The sequence below is a fragment of the Petromyzon marinus genome, chromosome 8 (assembly GCF_048934315.1).
Source record: "Petromyzon marinus isolate PM22_M1 ecotype Great Lakes invasive population chromosome 8, UKy_Petmar_22M1.pri1.0, whole genome shotgun sequence".
NCBI classification, from domain to species: domain Eukaryota; kingdom Metazoa; phylum Chordata; class Hyperoartia; order Petromyzontiformes; family Petromyzontidae; genus Petromyzon; species Petromyzon marinus.
The window spans coordinates 9,153,066-9,176,391 of NC_133674.1; the positions used below are offsets into that span (position 1 = coordinate 9,153,066).

At 43.8% G+C, this 23,326-nt stretch overlaps 1 protein-coding gene across 10 annotated transcripts; it reads left to right on the forward strand.

Annotated features, from left to right (window-relative positions):
* Window positions 1-54: 54 nt before the first annotated feature.
* LOC116940204 (putative lysosomal acid lipase/cholesteryl ester hydrolase) lies at window positions 55-21,949 on the forward strand. 10 transcript variants are annotated; one of them, XM_076065622.1, is made up of 11 exons: window positions 113-179; window positions 222-235; window positions 6,552-6,678; window positions 9,378-9,492; window positions 10,005-10,203; window positions 10,685-10,794; window positions 11,294-11,430; window positions 11,839-11,985; window positions 13,673-13,744; window positions 14,745-14,816; window positions 19,057-21,949. In XM_076065622.1, the coding sequence occupies exons 3-11, from the start codon at window positions 6,556-6,558 to the stop codon at window positions 19,294-19,296; spliced, it is 1,215 nt and encodes a 404-aa protein (XP_075921737.1). In that variant the 5' UTR covers window positions 113-179; window positions 222-235; window positions 6,552-6,555; the 3' UTR covers window positions 19,297-21,949. The 10 variants fall into 10 exon arrangements, with proteins under 10 accessions (XP_032805521.2, XP_032805534.2, XP_032805527.2 ...); XM_032949630.2 differs by lacking the exon at window positions 222-235 and having other exon boundaries at window positions 55-179; XM_032949643.2 differs by lacking the exon at window positions 222-235 and having other exon boundaries at window positions 55-179; window positions 10,008-10,203.
* The last annotated feature ends 1,377 nt before the right edge of the window (window positions 21,950-23,326 follow it).

Consider the following 23,326-nt stretch of genomic DNA (forward strand, 5'->3'; position numbering starts at 1 on the left):
CCCACGCAACATGGCCGCGTCGGGGCGGGGGAGGGTCCCGGGTCTGCGGTGCCCCCCCCACTCCGCGGACTCCCCCCCCCCACCCCGCGAGTGTCACGTGAGAACGCGGAAGCGGCACGGATTGTGGGAGCGCGCGGAGACGGAAGGCGACGAGGAGAGACAGACGAGAGAGGGACGAGGTGAGACAGACGAGGTGAGAGAGACGAGGTGAGACAGACGAGGAGAGACAGACGAGGTGAGACAGACGAGAGAGGGACGAGGTGAGACAGACGAGAGAGGGACGAGGAGAGAGGGACGAGGTGAAAGGGACGAGAGAGAGACGAGGAGAGAGGGACTAGGAGAGAGAGACAAGGTGAGAGGGACGAGGTGAGAGGGACGAGGTGAGACAGACGAGGAGAGACAGAGGAGGTGAGACAGACGAGGAGAGAGAGACGAAGTGAGAGGGACGAGGTGAAAGGGACGAGAGAGACGAGGAGAGAGGGACGAAGAGAGACAGACGAGGTGAAAGGGACGAGGTGAGAGGGACGAGGAGAGAGGGATGAGGTGAGAGGGACGAGTAGAGAGGGACGAGGTGAAAGGGACGAGGAGAGAGGGACGAGGTGAGAAGGACGAGGAGAGAGGGACGAGGTGAGACAGACGAGGTGAGAGACGAGGTGAGAGGGACGAGGTGAGACAGACGAGAGAGGGACGAGGAGAGAGGGACGAGGTGAAAGGGACGAGGAGAGAGGGACGAGGTGAAAGGGACGAGGTGAGACAGACGAGAGAGGGACGAGGTGAGAGGGACGAGGAGAGGGACGAGGTGAGAGAGACGAGGAGAGAGGGACGAGGAGAGACAGACGAGAGAGGGACGAGGAGAGAGGGACGAGGAGAGGGACGAGGTGAGACAGACGAGAGAGGGACGAGGAGAGAGGGACGAGGTGGAAGGGACGAGGTGAGACAGACGAGAGGGGAACGAGGTGAAAGGGACGAGGTGAGAGGGACGAGGAGAGGGACGAGGTGAGACAGACGAGAGAGGGACGAGGTGAGACAGACGAGAGAGGGACGAGGTGAGACAGACGAGAGAGGGACGAGGTGAGAGAGACGAGGTGAGAGGGACGAGGAGAGAGGGACGAGGTGAAAGGGACGAGAGAGGGACGAGGTGAGAGGGACGAGGTGAAAGGGACGAGGTGAGACAGACGAGAGAGGGACGAGGTGAAAGGGACGAGGTGAGATGGACGAGGAGACAGGGACGAGGTGAGACAGACAAGATAGGGACGAGGTGAGAGGGACGAGAGAGGGACGAAGTGAGACAGACGAGAGAGGGACGAGGAGAGACAGACGAGAGAGGGACGAGGTGAGAGGGACGAGGTGATTGAGACGAGGTGATTGAGACGAATTGAGAGGGACGAGGTGATAGAGACGAAGTGAGAGAGGTTAAAGACGAGGTGAGAGCGTTGTGACGAGGTGAGAGGTGTAATGTGAGGGATGGGGCGACGAGAAGATTGACGGATCGGGTAGACAAAGTAAGAGGTGTGTGATGATTAGTGATGAGGTGAAATGTAATTCTCATCAGGCCCCATTGTGTAGAGCGCAGTCTCCGACTCGTGTTATCCACGATATCTCTGGTCTCTCCGTTTATGTGCTCTGAAGGGCAATTGGCCGAAACGTCGCCTGTTTTATATGTTTTTCTGTTTATAAAGTCCACGGTGTTTTGACGAATGTGTTAAATGTATGTTGTTTGTGGTTGTAACGCAGCAGCGCATCACTAAATAATGTGATGATGTGAGAGAAGAGTTGATTGATCTCAATGGCAGGGTTTTGTGCATTTCTATATTTGTGCCAGGATTTATGGTAGGGGTCAGGGATGAGTTATGGGGGTCAGGGATGAGTTATGGGGGTCAGGGGTGAGTTATGGGGGTCAGGGGTGAGTTATGGGGGTCAGGGGTGAGTTATGGGGGTCAGGGGTGAGTTATGGGAGTGAAGAGTCATGAGGGTGAGGTATGGGGGTCAGGGGTGAGGAGTAATTTACGTGTCTTCTCGGCCACAGTTATACCCTTCATTCTCTATGCTTGCGAAACGTGGAGCCTTCTAAAGGAACATCTGCGTCGGCTTGAAACATTCAGGCTCGCCTGCTTACGATCCATCCTGGGTTTAACCAGACTGGATTGTGTAAGCAGTGCATCGGGGCGCCGTGGTTGCGAGATGTTAAAGTCCCCACTTGGTCTTGGTTCTTTAGGTAAAGTCACGTAGAAGGGAAATGATAAAAATAATAAAATACTTATGTTTTATTTTATTATTTCCCTTCGACGTAACTTTACCGAAAGAACCAAGAATATTAATCCCTGCAGTCACGAAAGCTTTAAATCGAAATTTCCTCATTTGCTATGCAGGAGGTGGTCGTGTGTTCGATTCAGACCCTGACGCCTCTATATTTGGAGTTTGCATGTTCTTTCTCCCCCTCCACATTTAGAAACATGCGTGTGGAGTATTTGGTTTCTATGAATATCCACATGATAAGCCACTTATTTGAGCTATCATTTGTGGCCAGACCGCTTCTGGAAAGAGCTGTATAGCTCAGCGGGCCTTACCTGGTAAGATAAAATGTTTTTTTTGATAGACCCTTGAAAGATCTCGACTCAATTCCATCAGCGAATTCCACCGGCAAGTGAGGCTGCGTTGGCTGGGTCATGTAGCCCGCATGCCACCGCATGCCGAATAGATGGGACTTATCTGGCGCGGAACGGGCTATAAAAGAGATGGACTGATGTGGAGTTGATTGGACTTGCCGATGTCTGGTACCAGCAGTGTCAAGATCGACCTCTAGAGGCAGTTTGTGAAGGACGCTGCTGGGGAGTTGGAGGCAATCACCCCCCAGCAACAACGGAGGGCAGAGGAGCGACGCTCACAACAACGAGAAGAGCGACGGGCGGCTATAATGCAGAGAGTTGGCACATTGGGGAACACAGTTGGTGCATCTACCAGTCATTTCAGCAAGTCAACCCATGGCACCTAGGTCTGTTCCATGACCTCCTGCTAGTGGGCCTTCCATGCATTACGTGGCCTCAAAGTGCACCTAGCATGGCACAATTGCCGTGGTGACATCACTGCCACTTAGTAGTGAACTGCAGTTGTTATGGAAGTGAGGTATGGGGGTGAGGAGTGATTTACGGGGGTGAGGGGTGAGTTAGGGGGTGAGGAGTGTCATGAGGGTAAAGGGGTGCGTTGTAGGCATGAGATTTTGTGATCTTATAGAGGTTCACCTGAACACTCCGCTTTATCCAGCTCCCACAGAGTAGGTCGGTCGGGAGCCATGTAACTGGTGTTTCATAACGGGTATGTCATTATCATCGCCTTGCCAGATCGGGCGACCTGCCTTGACCTTGCGTAATTCATTTTGCACTGTTGTGAAAGAGCTTGCTGAAAAATAAATAATCAATCTCCTTTTCTGTCATCCTTTTTCACGCAAATATTTTATTTTACCACTTAAGGCCTGGCCACAAATATGATAGCTCAAGGAAGTGGCTTTTGTGACAATTTATAGCAGCCAAATACTACTCTAAACGCATGTTTCTTAACATGGAGAGAAAAACCAGAGCACCTGGAGAAAAATCCTCATGACCACAGGGAGAACATGCAAACTCCAAATATACAGGCGTCAGGGTTGTTATCGAACCTACGATCTGGTAGTGCATAATTTCAGCAGCATTACTTAAAATTAAGCAAAACGCTTGTTTTTTAAAATGTGGAAATACACATTTGTGAAGGAGGCCGATTGCAAATAAATTACGTCGTTTAAGAGGAGGCTATGCCTCACTCCGTGCAGGCACAAGCCAGGAAATTCCAATAAGCTCAGCTTATTGGAAAGTTGTGGTTGTCTCTCTCTATCAACCCCCTCCTCTGTTCCGAGCATAGATGGACTCGTACATCTGAACAAAGCTCGCCGCTTTCCGTGGTGCTAACGTTAAAGAAAAAAACGCCACTTTTTTCGACATAGTGTAATGACTTATTGTTAGTAGCTAAGCTTATTCGAGAGTATATTGAGTTTATTGATTATATTGATGTAAATTTTGATTTAAAGCTTTCGTGACTGCAGTAATTCATATTCTTAGTTTTTTCGGTAAAGTCACGTTGAATGTAGTTTATATTTTCGTTTTTTTATCAGTTTACTATATGGTAGTCATTATACAGTGAGGGGAAAAAGTATTTGATCCCCTGCTGATTTTTTTACGTTTGCCCACTGACAAAGAAATGATCAGTCTATAATTTTAATGGTAGGTTTATTTTAACAGTGAGAGACAGAATAACAACAACAAAATCCAGAAAAACGCATGTCAAAAATGTTATAAATTGATTTGCATTTTAATGAGGGAATAAGTATTTGACCCCCTCTAAAATCAGAAAGATTTCTGGCTCCCAGGTGTCTTTTATACAGGTAATGAGCTGAGATTAGGAGGACACTCTTAAAGGGAGTGCTCCTAATCTCAGCTTGTTACCTGTAAAAAGGCACCTGTCCACAGAAGCAATCAATCAATCAGATTCCAAACTCTCCACCATGGCCAAGACCAAAGAGCTCTCCAAGGATGTCAGGGACAAGATTGTAGACCTACACAATGCTGGAATGGGCTACAAGACCATTGCCAAGCAGCTTGGTGAGAAGGTGATAACAGTTGGTGCGATCATTCGCAAATGGAAGAAACACAAAAGAACTGTCAATCTCCCTCGGCCTGGGGCTTCATGCAAGATCTCACCTCGTGTAGTTGCAATGATCATGAGAACGGTGAGGAATCCGCCCAGAACTACACGGGAGGATCTTGTCAATGATCTCAAGGCAGCTGGGATCATAGTCACCAAGAAAGCAATTGGTAACACACTACGCCGTGAAGGACTAAAATCCTGCAGCGCCCGCAAGGTCCCCCTGCTCAAGAAAGCACATACACATGCCCGTCTGAAGTTTGCCAATGAACATCTGAATGATTCAGAGGACAACTGGGTGAAAGTGTTGTGGTCAGATGAGACCAAAATAGAGCTCTTTGGCATCAACTCAACTCGCCGTGTTTGGAGGAGGAGGAATTCTGCCTATGACCCCAAGAACACCATCCCCACCGTAAAACATGGAGGTGGAAACATTATGCTTTAGGGGTGTTTTTCTGCTAAGGGGACAGGACAACTTCACCGCATCAAAGGGACGATGGACGGGGCCATGTACCGTCAAATCTTGGGTGAGAACCTCCTTCCCTCAGCCAGGGCATTGAAAATGGGTCGTGGATAGGTATTCCAGCATGACAATGACCCAAAACACACGGCCAAGGCAACAAAGGAGTGGCTCAAGAAGAAGCACATTAACGTCCTGGAGTGGCCTAGCCAGTCTTCAGACCTTAATCCCATAGAAAATCTGTGGAGGGAGCTGAAGGTTCGAGTTGCCAAACGTCAGCCTCGAAACCTTCATGACTTGGAGAAGATCTGCAAAGAGGAGTGGGACAAAATCCCTCCTGAGATGTGTGCAAACCTGGAAGCCAACTACAAGAAACGTCTGACCTCTGTGATTGCCAACAAGGGTTTTGCCACCAAGTACTAAGTCATGTTTTGCAGAGGGGTCAAATACTTATTTCCCTCGTGAAAATGCAAATCAATTTATAACATTTTTGACATGCGTTTTTCTGGATTTTGTTGTTGTTATTCTGTCTCTCACTGTTCAAATAAACCTACCATTAAAATTATAGACTAATCATTTCTTTGTCAGTGGGCAAACGTACAAAATCAGCAGGGGATCAAATACTTTTTTCCCTCACTGTATAGTGTAGTGTATACCCAGTTACTTAATGTTAACAGCTCAGCTTATTGGAGAGTATATTGAGTACATTGATTATATTGATGTAGTTTATATTTAGTTTTTTTCACATCGGTTTATTGTATGGTAGTAGGGTATGCGTAGTTCTTTAGAAACTCCCATTTTTTGTTTTCCACATAATGCACGAGCTTGATACGTGGTGGTTTGGGCTGTTGCAGTTCTTTATTAAAATTTATCTCCCTTTATTACTGCTAATCCTACATAAAACACTAGCATAATGACTTTCAGACCCCCCACCGCCTACACATTCCACAAGAAGTGACTAATCCCATATCTGCATTTGTAATCAATATGCTAAATTCCTCTGTTGATATGTAAACTCCTTTGTCAAGGCGCTCTCCTCCTCCCACCCAGCTTAAAATACGCTGCCAAGCTTAGCAGTGTTCATTAGGACGCTGTCTTACCGACAGCTGTTTCTTCACCTGAGGACGGCTGCTTGCGTTGTGGCCGAAACGTCATGATAATTTTATGATGTTTTATTTTTATTATTTTATTTTTTCCTTTCTACGTGACTTTACCGAAAGAACCAAGAATATGAATAAGTTGTTAAATGTGTATTGACAAATGTTTGCATTGCTTTGTCAAATTTGCTCACAACTCCATCAAATGGATGCGATGAGTCCAAGGTTTAGTGCTACCACTTGACATCGTTTTAATTGTTTCTTTCGGATTGTCCCACAGTGTTGTGCATGTTGTGGATTTAATTATGCTTTGTTTTGATCAGGAACATGGTGCTGATTGTGGCACTGCATGTCACGTTGTTGCTGTTTGGCGTGGGCTTTGTGTCTGGTCGTATGCTGCCTGATCAGCACAACGACCTACGCAGCGACCCAGAAATTTACATGAACATTGTAAGTGCAGGACATCGCTGTGCGTCACGTTTGTTTATAACCTAAGGTGCTCATGCCAATTGCGCTTCTGTTGTCGACGATCTTGACTTTTGTGTAGAAACAATTCTTGCATGTATGTTTTACGGCAGACTTGGAATTGGTGCACGAGTTGAATTTTAGATGCAGTCATTGCTGAATGCAGGGTAGGTGAAGCAAGATGTGCTGGTCAGTAAGACTTTACATGCATAAATAACAAATGTCAGAATAATAAATGGATATACCAAGTACATGTGTTGTGTCCCGCCTCTGAGGTGACAGTTTCACTCTGCACTCAATACAGATGGACTGACACTTTCATTATAACCGGACAGGATACAATTGGTGTCACCAAAATAATCTTGTGAAAACAACACAATATCCACATCCTATCATATGTGTGCACGACAACGTTATCTACAACTGGTCCTATAGAACCACAATATAAAACACGTAAACCTAATTCTGTCTGCCTCACACCCCATTGTTCCTCTTCCACACTCCCCACATCCTCCTCTCGCAACCTCTCCCTAACACTCTCTATTATACTGTCTTCCCGTGCGATCTTTCTGTCTCCCTCCTCTGTCCATCTCCCACCCTGCGCCCACATTCCACTCTCAAATGCCTGTCTCTCCCAATTGAATCCACATTCCCAGTTGGTCTCCTGCGTCCTCCCCATTGACACCATTCCCATCCCCTAAATTTCAGATTCCTCAAGGCCCTCCCCTATTTGCTCTGCTGCCCCTTATCCTCAATTGGAGGTCACAATAACACAACACCCGATAGCTAACATTGTATGTATGCCCCTGTGTTTTAAACAGTTTTGAAAACAAATATTTTACGCAGATCTGTTTTATGAAAAAACTACACATTGTGACTCCCTTCATAGTTGTGTGTGTTTTCACATCTTGCAATGATTCCGGCTGTGAAATCAGGAAGTGGTTTATTGTGGTCTTGACAAAGAAGCCTGAGCTTGACTTAAATTTAAAATTAATAGGAAGTCATGGGTGACTGGACTGGGATAAACAACTTGATACTCTAGGAAAACCTGGTTTGTCATCTGCAAAAAAAGACAGATCTAGATTGTAGTGTTGTGTTAAAATGCTTTCGGTTATGCAGATGTGTTTTTGCCTGTATGCTTGCCGATGCATTTATAGCCTATCACATAAGTCATTTCAACTATTGACTAAATAAGCAGACAATACGCCTCTTTTCCATCTGTCATTCCACCAAACAAATATATTTTTACACATCCCATAAGTCACAAAACCTGGGAGTGCATAAGGCCAGCAGCAATGAATTTTGACTTTAAACTTTAGTGACTGCAGGAATTCATATTCCTTGGTTCCTTCGGTAAAGTAACGTAGATAGAAAAATATTAAATAATAAAGTGAATAAAAATAAAATAAACACTAATGTAGACTGTAGCCTGGTTCTTAATCGGAGTGAGTATGCTGGCAGTCTATAATTTAGACTGTAGCAATGGTTATTAAGCTGGGTGAGTATGCTGGCAGTCTATAATTTAGACTGTAGCCTGGTTATTAAGTTTGGTGAGTGTACTGGCAGTCTATAATGTGGACTGTAGCAATGGTTATTAAGCTGGGTGAGTATGCTGGCAGTCTATAATTTAGACTGTAGCCTGGTTATTAAGTTTGGTGAGTGTACTGACAGTCTATAATGTAGACTGTAGCCTTGTTATTAAGCTGGGTGAGTGTACTGACAGTCTATAATGTAGACTGTAGCTAAGTTATTAAGCTGGGTGAGTGCACTGGCAGTCTATAATGTAGACTGTAGCCTGGTTATTAAGCTGGGGGAGTGTACCAAACTTAATAACCAGGCTACAGTCTAAATTATAGACTGCCAGTACACTCACTCCGATTAAGAACCAGGCTACAGTCTACATTAGTGTTTATTTATTTTTTTTACTTTATTTTTTATTATTGTTCTATCTACGTGACGTTACGGAAAGAACCAAAGAATATCAGCAGCAATGGTGCAAGACAAGCAACCTCTTGACCGGTTTTGACATTGATTGTCTCATCAGCAATCAGGTTTACTTAAACGAATGCTGGTGGTTTGTATATGTATGTTGATCTTCCTTCGCACTGTAATAGCCAACTGTGCTAATCAGGGGTGCCTAGCTTGTTGGAGTGCGAAGGGCACTTGGATGCTACTATTGTGGATCCTTTACACATGTGCATGGTGATTGCATAATGTATTACCTTTGAAAACATGCAGTACATTCGTTTTGCATGCTTTAATGAAGGTTACTGTTTGTATGGGAAATAATAAGTATTTTTTTTTTAAACACGCTTTTATGAAATGATCTAGTAATGGCAGAACTCCACGACTCCAGTAAGTGGCCCCGAAGCTTGCCACATCGTAAGGGGCCGTGGCCATTTACAGCCAACGTCAGTTGAGCGTGGACAATTAGACCCAAACCGGAACATAACATAAAAAAGAATGTTTAAAAATATATATTTTTTATGATAGAATATAGTATTGTAATTAGTATGACATAAGTATACCAAGTTTGCAGTCGATACCACATTGGGAAGTGGGTTAAAATTGAGTTACAAGATTTGAGGATACAACAACGACAACAACAGACAGAGTGAGTTAAATGAAAGCGTGTAAAAAAGTAATATTCTGATGAACCTGTGTGTGTTTCTGCGTCCCTTCAGAGCGAACTTATTTCTAGTAAGGGATATCCGAATGTGGAGTACAAGGTGGAAACTGCAGATGGGTTTATCCTGAGTGTGAACAGAATCCCACGTGGACTGAAGGACAACACGGCAGGTATGTGTGAAAAAAGGATGACCCAAAATAATTGGGTAATCCAGAGTGGTCCTTGTCACACCACCCACTCGTGTACCGTGCTGGCCTTCATAAGTGCTCCTGAGCAGGGAACAAAAGGCAATATGGGGAAGATTTGTGTTTATTTTTTTTAATTTTCAAGTTTATTTTGCATAGCCAGATTTAAAACTCAAGAGATCAGGATTAGAGTTTCATTTGCAAAAGTTACCTGGGTCACAAATATGAGAAAGCAAAAACATGTACAACATCAAATCAAATATAAATCGGAGCATAAACAAGCCTGTTACAGAAGAAAGAAAAAGCAGTGCACAAACATAACATACATTTTAAAGAACATTTCAAGTCCAGTAACCAAACTTGGCTCGGACAGTAAAACTAATTTAGAGAAACTTAACATGTATTGGGGTGATTATTGCATCCGTGTGTAAACGGAAGACGAGGATGCGCGTCGGTGGACCGAGTGAGAGTGGTGTCTTGCTGCTGTGTGGGAACAGCAGTGCGTCCTGCCGTGCTGCTGCAGCACGGGCTGTTGGCTGGCGGAAGCAACTGGGTGTCCAACTTCGCCCACGACAGCCTGGGCTTCATCCTGGCCGATGCCGGCTACGACGTGTGGATCGGAAACAGCCGCGGGAACACCTGGTCGCACCACCACCGTACCCTGACGCCTGATCAGGAGGAGTTCTGGGCGTGGAGGTAATTGGAAATGTGGGGGGGGGGGGGGGGGGTGTGTGTCTGTGTGGAAATTAGCACATTGTCACGTAGAGGCAGTGTCCTGAACCATGATCGTGTCAATTAAGAAGGTGGAATGTGGTTGATAGGATGTCAAAAATACTTTTATTTTTTATTTAGGACAGCTTTGTGAAGTATGGGAAATTGTCTGCTTCTTTATTTTGTTTCGTATATACTCCACAATTCTAATTTTGTGTTACGTATTGTATAGTTCTAAGTCACTTAATGTTGAAACTGCCCCAGAGTTTCCTTGTGTTGAACCAATGCAGCTACAATTATGCATTTCTACTCAAATTTCTATGATCCACCAACCCAGTTAATGCTCTTCATGTTCTTTTGATGCTGTGTGACACACAACTTAAGTGGTTGTGTGGAAGCGTTTCAGCAATTTATGTTGCTCGAGCCATCGCTGTAAATATTTGCTTCGTCCGTTCTGTCCAACCAGCTACGATGAAATGGCCTCTTTGGATCTCCCTGCCGTGGTGGACTTCATCCTCAACGAGACCAAACAAGAGCGGTTGTTCTACGTGGGGCACTCCCAGGGAACCACCACTGGTGAGTCTCTGTTTTGGGTGACCCAGGTCGCTATTGCAAACGAGACTCATCCTGATCCCTTGGATTCTCACACCTGGCGGATAAAACAAAAACAATTTGAAACTTGACCACTTGTTGGATGTTGTAACTTTGTGAGCTGTAGTCGGTCTTCTCTTGCTGGTGAGGAAGTGGGGTACGTGGCGTCTCTCATTCATGAAAGCATCCTGTAATAATACAAATAGGCAGAAGTTGTGTGGTGTTGTGGTGTCATGCGATGGTGTAGTGTCATAGTGTAGTGGTATGGTGTGGTGCAGTGTAGTATAGTGGTGCACTGCCATCTGCTGGTCACGTTGCAGGTCTGCACCTGCAATGCCTGACAAGCACTGGCGGTTGCCCATCCATATACTAACTAGGCTCTAAGATGTGGCGAGATGAAGCACACTCAGGGTGCTTTGGTCGTGCTTATCTGTGTACTTGTTACAGAGTGAGAGATTCACATTCAGCTTGTGTGCCTTTGCAGCCCTGGCTGCTTTCTCTTCCAACCCTAAACTGGCGAAGAAGATCAAGCTCTTCATAGGGCTTGCGGCTGTGGTTAACGTCCACCACTCCACAAGCCCCATGGCTAAACTGGCTGACGTTCCGGATTGGCTCATCGAGGTAAATGTACAATGTTTAGAGTTTCATCCCTTGGGGAGGTGACATGATCCAGTGGTAGATGGTTTGCAGTTGGAGCCTGGAAGCTGCCCTGGTGTAACAACCAAAACAACACGATGCGCCGCCTGCTTCACAGTGGCCAGTTAAGATCCCCTGACTTCCTTCACAAGAGGAGGGCATTATGTGCCTGTGTCATCCACATTTTCCATATTTCACAGCATTTACCTGCAAATTATTCAATTGGAATCTACGTAGCAATCATAGAGCCTCCCTCTTGGGAACGCTTGGCAGGATACTTCTGAAAAAGTCATGACACTCAGGCTTTCCTGGGTAATCAAGCGCAGTCGTAATAATAATAGTAGTTCTCGTGAATGTGTAATATTTCAATTCAAGTATTTTTTTTGTTTTTAGGCGATTTTTGGAAAAAAGGAGTTCCTGCCTCAAAATGACATTCTCAAATGGCTGTCGGCAGAAGTCTGTGACAAGGCAATCATCAAAGACTTGTGTGAAAATGTTTTCTTCGTCATTTGTGGTTTTAACGAGAAGAACATGAACGTGGTGAGTGGAGTAATTGTGGGTGCCGGGTGCCGTTTAATTTTGTGAAACGTTAAGCTTTGCAAAAAATGTTTAAATCAATCATTACGAAGCAACAAATCAGTACTGTACATGCGTAGTGTTGTACTCAAGGTTGAGCTGCGTTGATGCTTCCTGAGCATACCAAAAACAACGTGAAAAGAGAGACTGACGGCAAGAGACAAATGGAGTAAAGGAGAGGCAAAATGGAGAGAAGAAGGAAGGGCTATGGAGAGACGGACTACACTGCGTGCGTGTGCCCTACAAGCCAATTGCTCTAGGTGACGCTGGAGGGTGCACATTTTTTTTTTACAAAGTCTTAAACATGAGGCAAAAGCAAAGCGTAAAACTTTGCTAACTCTAAAATGTTTAAACTCTTAAACACTTTAAACAACGAATAGAAGTAGCGAGATGGTTGTAACTCTGTGTAGGTCATTGCGCGGCAATCTGAGAACATTAATATGCTGCGTCATGTGTATGAGCGGAATTAGGGTGCCCCAAATAATCACTCTGAAATTGGTCAATGGCTGTTAAAACAATTAATATTCAATAGAATAAAACAAGAGGAAAATGTGCAAATACAGATTGTGGTTTTAGACTTGAGCTCTGTGGGCCACCATAGGCACATGACCACAGCCTATGCTTGGAAAGGAGAAGTACATTTCATGAGACTTGCTGTGACAAAAACAACAACCGCCACTAAGAGACAGATACAGAAAGACGAGACAGAGAGACAAGACAACAATGACGAGGAGATAAGACGGAGAGAAATAAGACAGACATGACTGGGAGACAGACTCTTATAGACTGAGACACAAAGATGCACAGAACCAATTACGGAGAGTCAGAGACAAAGTGAAAGCTACAGAGACACACAGACAGAGAGAGGCAAAAATAAGCCAGACAAAAAGGAGAATTTGTGAATTAGTCCCTCCCTATGTCGAGCTTTTTACAATGTTAAAAATGTGTTGGACTACATATTAGCACAGTTGCAGAGCACATCCCAATAGGCCAACATGTCAAATGGCCAGCAACTAATAACACAATCAAAGTTTTGATAGATGAGAGTGAACACATTGAATTGAGCAAGGTCATGAGAACTTGGCTAATGAGAGAATGGAAGGGAATCCAAAGCCAAGCTTAGAGAAGAATCTGTTCAGAGAAAGAAATGTCACCTGAGACATGAAGTGTGGGAGCTGGAGATGAGGTTGATTTCCTGTGTGCGGGGATGAGAGGATGCATTTTGCCCCAATCCCAGCGACTCGAGTTCGATTCCTGTTCACAGCTAACATTAGTGATGAATATCTGAACCGGTCCGGAATCTCCTCTGTCGACTCAGCTTAATGTTAGTACCTAGTTCGGTGTGTAAGCACCAGCACTGGGGAGACAGAGGCAGTTGGGCGTTGAGCTGGCCACCCACCCCCTCATGTGCCATTCCGGCGTTTATAGGCGCTCGCTATCAGTACTTGCCCAAAAGCCTGTGTAGCCTGCACGGGGGATACTTGGATGTCAGTCATCCTTGTGTGAGGAGAGGTGAGATCGTAGTTGGAAACTGAGGATTTCTAAGATTTGTTTTGAGTTTCACATAAAGTAACACATTTCATTTCAAGGGTATACAAATTTTGTCCAATATTTGTATAATAATGCTGATCTTTGTGGATATTTTTCACAGAGTCGAGTGCCAGTTTATACCTCTCACTGCCCAGCTGGAACCTCGATTCAGAACATGCTTCATTGGCGACAGGTTGGTATTTGGATTTTTGTTTGTTGCGGTTGCACCCGATTCAAGAGCCGAATGTGCTCACAGGGCTATACCTGATAAATGAAAAACTGAAAACTGGTCTGTATAGGACTGATTTCTGTCTTCAATGTAGCTCTGCACTCAGTGGTGGAAACCTCTTAGAACTACAGTCCATGTTCTCTGACATAACCATCACACACTCTCTCTCATTCTCACACTTACATTTCCTCTGAGGAAACATCGGAGTATAGGTATAGGAACCGTTCTGAAAATTGCTGGTATACACAGGTTTTGTGTTGTGGGAAGCGCTGGTATGGCGTACAGTAGTATATACCGGCCTATCTCCACCATTAGACATAGTGAAGTGTGTTTCCTGAGTAGGCTTCACTTTCATATGCAGGAATGCAGTGTTCCTGTGTGTATATAATTATGGCTTCCTCATAAAATACCACCTGGTGACATCTGGCAGCATTTCATTTTGCCTCATTATAAGCACTTTACAGCATAAGTGCTGAAATAATTCCAAAATAAAAAAATGTGTTGAACAGATACTGTATGTATGTTGAAATTCTTTTGCACCGTATGTAAATAAATCTTGACTTAAAGCTTTCATGACTGCAGGAATTCATATTCTTTGGGTCTTTCGGTAAAGTCATGTAGAACAAAACACATTTTTACAAAGACCCAAAGAATACGTATGTAACTAATCGTGCTAATCGGAGGTGGAGATGGACGTTGTCTGCTTATTTACTTCGTTAAAGCTCCACAATATTAAGCTTCAGAATACGTTATCTGCAATTACTTTTTTATACAAAAAGTTTTTCTTCCATTGCTGTTTTTTACTTACATTTTTTTTAATTTGAATATTGCTTCGAGAGTATTATGGGTGAGGATGGGCAGGTAGTGCACCTGTGTTCACAAAGATACATTGTGTGTGTGCGCACTTGAGCCATGCTGTAGATTTTAGTGAAAACTTTGTCTGAAATGTTTTGCATTTCTCCAGGCTGCAAGGTCGGGGCGCTTTCAGGCCTACGACTATGGGAGCTTGTGGCTGAACATGAAGCATTACAATCAGGTGCTGCACAGTGAAGCCTTTCCAATCTTCCTCGTTAAGTTCTTCGATCATATCTCTTTTTTCGTTTCCATTGGGTGTTATAGTTACTATGCCACTACTAAATCTGATGTGATATCTCTCTCTCTGTTTGTCTTCATATTTTCCATATATTTTAAGAAAACATTTTGTAATGTCGCTGTGAGTAGCCATAGAGCCTCGTCTTTTTTCGTACAAAACTCACTGAAGCTGTTCCGTTCTTGCGCTTGGCTTTTATTATTTCTTTTGTTGTAATTAAGGCCTTGTTTGTTAAGGCCTTGGATTTGAGAGGGGAAAATATTCCGTCCCCCTCATGGGAGTTCACATTTCACTTGGATGTGATTCGACATTTGCAGTCAAGCCCGACGATACACATCCCACTCACGTGTTCTATTTGGGAGTGGAGAGTGACAGCGGGTGATGCTACCACCATCGCCTCCACCCAAGTGACTTCATTCCCAGTGTTTGTACACTCGGATAGAACCAATCTCGACTGAGTCTCCTGGCTCTTGATTCCCATATGGGTGCTTGGCCTCTACAATAATGGAAGGATTGGCGAAAGGCCACTTAGAACTCCCACTGAATACTGACTATTTGCAAGTGGATTCAGTCAATCTGACCCCATTTATTTGTGGTGATCCAAGGTTTGATGCAAAATAATTTACATTATGGAGATTATAAGTAACAAAATACATAAAGATACAATATGCCTCCTTCCAAAATCTGTTTGCACACCAAAAATAATATATTTTTTTTACAATGCGGATAGTTATATTCTTGGTTCTTTCGGTAAAGTCACGTAGAAGGGGAACAATAAAATAATAAAAATATAAAACAATAAAATTCTCACAATGTTTCGACTGCAACACAAGCAATCATCATTAGGTGTGAAAACCACAACAAGAAAATTTGAAAAAAGTGGCGGTTATTTTTAACATTAGCACCACGGAGAGAGATTTGACAGTTTGTTCAGATGGACGAGTCCATCTATGTTCGGAAAAGAGGAGGGGGGAGACGAAAAAATAATGGATGTGGTCTGAAAGCCACCTTAAGCGTGATCAATCAATTAAGACCCGAAATGGTTTATCAAATCCTTCCAATGATTGCTAAGCCAGAATCCATCTTCTCGATTGAAATTGTCTCTGTGTTTGTATATGTGGATAGCCTCATGAACGAATCTCTCATGGTAGCCAGATGGCTTGCAAATAACTTCTGTCTTGGAGAAGTCAATGTCATGTGAACCTACTGAATTACAACAGTGATCTGCCACGGCCGAGGTGTTGGTCCTACCGTGTTTCAGGTCTGCTTTCTGTTCACGAATGCGGTCCGAGACATGTCGTTTGGTTTCTCCAATGTAACTACTACCACAGAGGCAACTTAGTTTGTAGACGCAAGGGTACTGTATGTCCGGAATCACATATTTTACAGACGGAACCAGATCACGGATTTTACGTAATGTGTTGAATCGGACCTGGATCTTGTGTTTATTCAAGATTTTGGAGATCTTTTTTGTGACCCCCGTAATGTAGGGTAAAGTGATGGTGTTGAAAGGCTCCTCAAGAGGGTCTTTCTTCATGGTTGGAGTGATAGCTTTGCGGATTGTGTAGTCGGAATAACCATTAGCCTTAAGAGCTTGGTGTACGTGCTTGAGTTCACTGGCTATATGTTCCTGGTCGGATATGCATTGGGCTCTATGGTGCAGAGTCTTGATGAGGGAATTCTTCTGGGATGGATGGTGGTGGGAATCCGGTTTCAGGTAACCATCCGTATGGGTAGCTTTCCTGTAGACAGAGTGGCTCATTGAACCATCAGGTCTCTTTTTTATTCGGACATCCAAAAAAGGTAGCTTGCCATCTTTTTCGACTTCCATGGTAAATCTGATGACTAGGTGTATGGAATTGATGTGGTCGAAGAATTGGTCTAGAGCAGGCCGGCCATGTAGCAAGATGACAAAAGTGTCATCCACGTACCTCTTCCATAAGGTTGGGCGCAGAGTGGCAGTCTTGATGGCGTCAGTCTCAAATTTCTCCATGAAAATGTTGGCTACAACCGGAGATAGGGGGGAGCCCATTGGGGTGACCTCAGTTTGTTTGTAGAAAGTTCCATTCCAAGTGAAGTATGTATTGGTTAAGCAGTGTCTTACCAGGGAGGGTACCTCAGTGTTTAGTCCTTGATGAACAAAGTCTTCAATGATTGCGATGGTGTCAGGTACAGGAACTTTGAATAAGGAAACGACACCAAAACTGACAAGCAAGTCGTCTGGGGACAGGGAAATACCCTTGATTGTCGATACCAGGTGAGTAGAATTTTGTACCGCAGAGGTGGTTTTTCCAGTGAAAGGCCGCAGGATTTCAGACAGAAAACGAGCCAGTTTGTAGGTGGGGAAGTTGATAGTAGAGACGATGGGATGAAGGGGTGTATCTACTTTATGTATTTTTGGTAATCTTGGTGGCCTGGCAGCAGAAGGTTTCAACGAGAACTGTTTGGTTTGATCAATTAATGCGGTTGAATCAGAAATGATTTTGTTGGTTTATATGACGAGGCTGTTGGTGGGATCTCTTTTTATTTTTGTATAGCTGCCATCGTTGAGTAATTCTTGAATTTTGTTGTTATATTCTATTTTATCCATTATGACAGTGGCATTGCCCTTGTCGGCTGAGAGGATTACAATGTCATCTCTCTTTTTAAATTTATATAATTCAAAACGCTCATCTTTGCTGAGGTTGCTAGCTGGCATCTTAGCGTTTTTGAGGGTTGCAGCGATTTCAGATCTTGCTACGTCTGCAGCGATGTGACCCAGGCCCTTGAGAGCCACGTCTGCTTGGGCAATGATATCATTAACTGGTATGTGTTTAGGTGTGACTGCAAAGTTTATCCCTTTAGCTAAAACGGATTTCAGACCATCGGAAATAGAACCGTTACTGCGATTAATTACGACTTTGTTAACGTCTAGCTTTTTGGTGTGTGGGTCCGGTCTTTTGTTTGAGAGGAGGTTAAATTTGGAAATCAGGTTATCCTTACATTTGGTCGACATAGTGGCAGCTGAAGAGACAGTCATATTGTCTACATGTTCCCAATCCGATGTAGACATTGTTGCCGTCAATGATAAGTGTGATTTGTAGAGTGTCTTGTCTAACTGATCTAGTTCGGTGCGTATAAGTTTAATTTTCTCTGAGATAAGAGCTAAGCTAGTTCTGGAAATAATTCGTTTCGCATTAGAAGAAGTTACAGCAGCAGAGGTCAGTGTAAATGCGATTGGTATTACCCCAGAGTCGCGGCATCTCTTCAGAAAGGTGAGAGACTCGATCAGATGAGCCTTCTTATCCCGGAGTTTGTTGAAGGATGACACTTTTTTCACCTGGCCACATGGCCGGCCTGCTCTAGACCAATTCTTCGACCACATCAATTCCATACACCGAGCCATCAGATTTACCATGGAAGTCGAAAAAGATGGCAAGCTACCTTTTTTGGATGTCCTAATAAAAAAGAGACCTGATGGTTCAATGAGCCACTCTGTCTACAGGAAAGCTACCCATACGGATGCTTACCTGAAACCGGATTCCCACCACCATCCGTCCCAGAAGAATTCCCTCATCAAGATTCTGCACCATAGATGCGGATAGTTCTCAGTAGAACAGTCATGTCACAGCTCAATAGTATATGGAGAGACAATGGCATTACCATAAACACCAAGAAGAGGCTTGTCAAAGCTCTGGTATTCCCTGTTGCCCTATATGCGAGTCATGGATGCCTAGATTGAATGAGTGAAAGAGGATCAGCGCATTTGAGATGTGCTGGAGAAGAATGCAATGTATACCATGGACAGCCAAAATATCAAACATGTCCGTCCCGAGAGAAATTGGCCCCACTCTTCCACTCAGGGCCTTATTCATGAAGCAGAAATGTTGATTTGGACACGTTATGAGGACCTCTGGACTAGAATAATTGGTCTTGCTTGAGAATGGAAAAGGTAGTAGGGGTAGAGGTCGACCTACGTGGAGGTGGATGGACGACATCAATAACACCACTGGCCTTGCACTAACCCAGCTACGAGAGGCCGCGAGAGACAGGTATGGATGGCGGAGTCTGGTCGTGAATGTCACTAGAGGTCGTACTCGACGTGATGGCACAAGGTGACAAGGTGAAGGTGGCTTACCCTAAAGTAGCTGTCAGAGGTGACTGAGCCCCTCACTCACCTCCCCCACCCCGTGTTGATGTTTGCCAGGCAACGCCTCCTGCGTACAACATTAGCGCCATGACGGTGCCCACGGCCCTGTGGTCGGGCGGACAAGACTGGCTGGCCGATCCCACCGACACCGCCGCTCTCCTCGCCAAGATCCCCAACTTGGTGCAGCACAAGGTCCTGAAGGACTGGGAGCACCTGGACTTCATCTGGGGCATGGATGCCCCGAAGCGCCTCTTCCCCGACATGCTTAAGCTAATGGAGAAGTATAAGTACACATGAGAAACCAACCCAGTGAAAAGCAAGGGGTGAGTTGAGTACGATATTAATTCGCCAATTGCTAGTAGCCGATCGTGCATGTTAAATTGGCCTTTTTTACATACATTTTCAAGGAATAGGTTTATAGAGCCCAATAGCATGAGCAGCCTGGGTGGTTTGACTTAACAATTTGGGACATTTTATCCGTGAGAGGATCTCACCATTACTCACGCTGTTTTTAAATTAGATTTTAGTCGCAAATAGATACCTAAATAAAATTACTTATTGTGAATTACATGTGCATAATTACACAATTGGTGCCTTAAAGTTTGCATGAAAAAAAACAATTTTAAACTGCACGAGTATAGCTGTTAAATTGCGTAAATGTAACTTGTGTTTTTCCAGCTTAATCACCCTCAAAGGCATCGCCATTGTCACCTTAGTGATTAGCACTGTTTACTTCGCCCATTGCCACCATCATAATCACTCCTCACACCCCGCCACTATCGTCACCCATATTACAATCACTGCTGTCATCAACACCACCATCAACATCGTTGCCATCAACACCATCATCACTATCACCGCAACAACCAAACACATTACTGCAGAGTACTACCATTGTTCACAACATCCTCAACCTGAAAATGTCATTACCATCCCTACCCACAGCCATCATCACGCTCATCATGAATGCAGCACCACTGGTAGCATTATCGCCATTTGCTCCTGTTTCTACTGATTTGGCGAAATAGCAGATCATTATAATATTGGAATCAGGCCCACATCACATAATTATCAATCAAGTCTTCATAATTAGTCCCATTACTGAGAAACTGTGTCCTTATATTCAAAAGTATTACGTGTAACCCATTGAGAGTTCAAGAGAGCAGGAGAGTCCTCATTGCGCGAGTGATCTGGGTCACGAAAGTTAAAAAAAATATTTAGATCTAAGCAAAGCAATGAAGCAAATACGGATCAGAGCAAAAACAATCATGTTGCAAAAGGAATCGAAAAACATGCTGTGTAAAATAAAAAAAATACATTTTATAAAAACCATTCACAGTAACAGTATAAAACGTTTCAGTACAATTAAGTTGCAGAAACATAAATATAGATTTCAGGTGATTTTTGCCCTCGTATGTAAACGGACGAGGATATGTATTAAATAAATCCATGATTGTCTCAGCATAACAACTTTAATACCTCCCATAGTGTGGCTTAAATTACCCGTGATATTTTACTGGAACAAAGTGGAACATGCAAAATTATTATAGAAATACGTAAACCAGACGTTCACTCACCCGGTTTTCCCACCGTTGACCTGGGCTTTTGGAGGCACAAAATATACATTAAAGGAATTGCCAATGACTTAAATCAAGGCTTTAAATACAGGGGACCTCCAATGCGGTTTGTGCTGGCAATGATCCTAATAATTACGTAATTACGGGTATATAATAAAGTAGAAAAATTGTGCTTTTTCTTACTTTTTAAATCTGCGATGCAGCTTTTGTGTTTGTTGCTGATTGATTATACTTTCTTCATCTAAAATTTTACTTTTTAACATGTCTTTATTTTACCAGGTAAGGTCCACTAAGCTATATAGTTATTTTTCAGAAGTGCCCTGGCCACAAATTATAGCTCAACGAAGTGGCTTATCCATATGGAAATGTATTGTAGCCAAATACTCGAAACGCATGTTTCTATATGTGAAAAATCCACGCGACCACAGGGAGAACATACAAACTCCTAATATACAGGCATCACATTCGAGATGGAACCTGACGCTTGGAAATCCAGTCATAGGTTGTTACATGGCTGTTTCCTTGTAAACTATGACTGGAAGAGCTTAACTTGCACAGACTGTACATGGACACCGTCGTGCACAGACCTGGTCACCTAAGTTTGATCCCTCGTCTTGGGCCTCCCCTAGCTCATTCTTAAATGAGGATCTGTGAATTTTCATAATAAGTACTGGGGAGATGTAGGCAGCTGAGTATAATGATGGCCACTCCCCGCCCCCTCGCGTGCCACACCAGATTTAATATATGCTCGCTAAAATACTTACCTTAGGAGTGCGTGTGGCTCTGTGGGGACCTGTGTGTTCGCACGCACCACCTGGAACATTGTCCACGTGGTGACCTTTTTTGTTTCGCAATGCAAGAGGAAATGTCTGATTTTGGCATGCTGTAGTGATGTACACGTCTCCTTTGTTCACGCAACAATAAATACCATTTTACGTACAGCTTTTTTTTATCGCAATGTAATTGCTTCGAATTTGAGAGGCAAAGAACTGGGAAAAAACGTGAAAGGTGGCACAGTGAATTCAGTGATTGAAATGTACATGCAGAAGTGCTGATATTAAACCCGCGCATCCTACAGCACATGTTCACTTGCACGGAAATGGCCAGATGTGCGAGATAGTGTTTGCTTTGTCTGAATTGATTAAAATTACTCGGGGGGTGAATTGTATTGCACATGTGTTGAATATTGTTTTCAATTTAATATTTCACAGTATTATTTAACCATTATCACTCAATTTACCAACAGACAAATCCATGTTTCTGAATAGAACCACTGAAAGCAGGACAGGAGGTCGTGTTGAAATGGCCGAATTGCTTCAAATTATTTAAATTGTACCAATGCTATTAAACAATGGGTATGACACCTGCTCATCCACCTGCTTGGAAAAAATATTTGTGTTTCTTTATTCCGAATGATATTCCAATTGTGCTATTATATTTGTCAAGAAACAGACATTCCCCCGTCCGAAACGTATTCAGCAGAGCGTCATATCGAGTCAGGTAACGATGCTTGCTGTGGTATCATGAGCGTTCAATGACAAACTGAAAACGTATTCATCCGAGATAGAAAATGCCAAAGTATGTGATGAATGAATGCGGTACCCGTGGAAGCCGTGCCGGCCGAGTGATCTGAAATGGACTTTAGTACACTCGGCCATGTGAACTCTCCCAAGCCCAAATGTGCTGTTGTAACGAATAGGCTCCAGCTTCTTGCTGTAACGGATTCCATGAAACTCAGTGAGTTCCAATCTTCGCAAAATATTATAATTGAGGTCACACATCTTATTCAGGATGTTTTTTTCTTCCGTTGTGATCCGTGTAGACCAGTGGTAGTAGAGTTACCACGAACCAATTGTGCATTTTTTGCATTATGCAGCAAGTCTCCGTTTTAATTGACAAATCTCACTTCCAAATTTGTTATCGATCATCAGCCATGATGTGTCCACTGCTGGATGAAGGCCTACCCACGTAATTACCACCTCAAGCTGTCGCGGTGCAACAATTTAACTACTGCATGAGCTGATTTCATCGCTCCATCTCCGTGGTGGCTACTTTGGGCGTGCTCCCCCCTCTGTGACAATGGCCATCGTATCATCCCTGTCCTACCCAAGCCCACTTAACAGTCAACGTGTCAATCCAACATTTATAATGCATCATATTCAGCACAAATCTGAGACGGAAGTACGGATGGCACTGAGTAAATGAAACGAAATGTGAGGAGCAGAAGAGAAAATAAATGTTTTTACTCCGGTCTTTAAAAAAATCACCGACTGTTTCACGGCTGACTCGACTTCAGTTGGCAGAGACCATTCCAGGCCACCAGGACTGCTGATGAGAAACTCCGTTCTGTCATCTTAAGCCGAGTGGATTTAACACAGCAGCAAGCAGGTCCGTGCCAGATGACCATAAATTTCGTGATGGTAAATATGGGTGAATGGCATCGCTCAGGTAAGGTTAGATTATCCTCTGCAATGGTGACCAGCGCAGAGCGCCTTCACAAGGAGCGAGAGATCAATTTTGATTTAAAGCTTTCGTGACTGCAGGGATTCACATTCTTGGTTCTTTCGGTAAAGTCACGTAGAAGGGAAACAATAACATATAAAACAATACCATTCTCACGACTGCAATATAAGCAATCATCATCAGGTGTGAAAACCACATTTTCCAATTTTTTTCTTGTGGTTTTCACACCTGATGATGATTGCTTTTGTTACAGTCGAAACGTCGTGAGAATGTTATTGTTTTATATT

Coding starts and splice junctions, on each gene's coding strand:
- LOC116940204 (XM_032949630.2), top strand. CDS start 6,556: ATGGTGCTGATTGTGGCACTGCATGTCACGTTGTTGCTGTTTGGCGTG. Junction 9,493..10,004: donor ACTGAAGGACAACACGGCAG/GTATGTGTGAAA, acceptor GTGTGGGAACAG/CAGTGCGTCCTGCCGTGCTG. Junction 11,431..11,838: donor TTCCGGATTGGCTCATCGAG/GTAAATGTACAA, acceptor TTTTGTTTTTAG/GCGATTTTTGGAAAAAAGGA.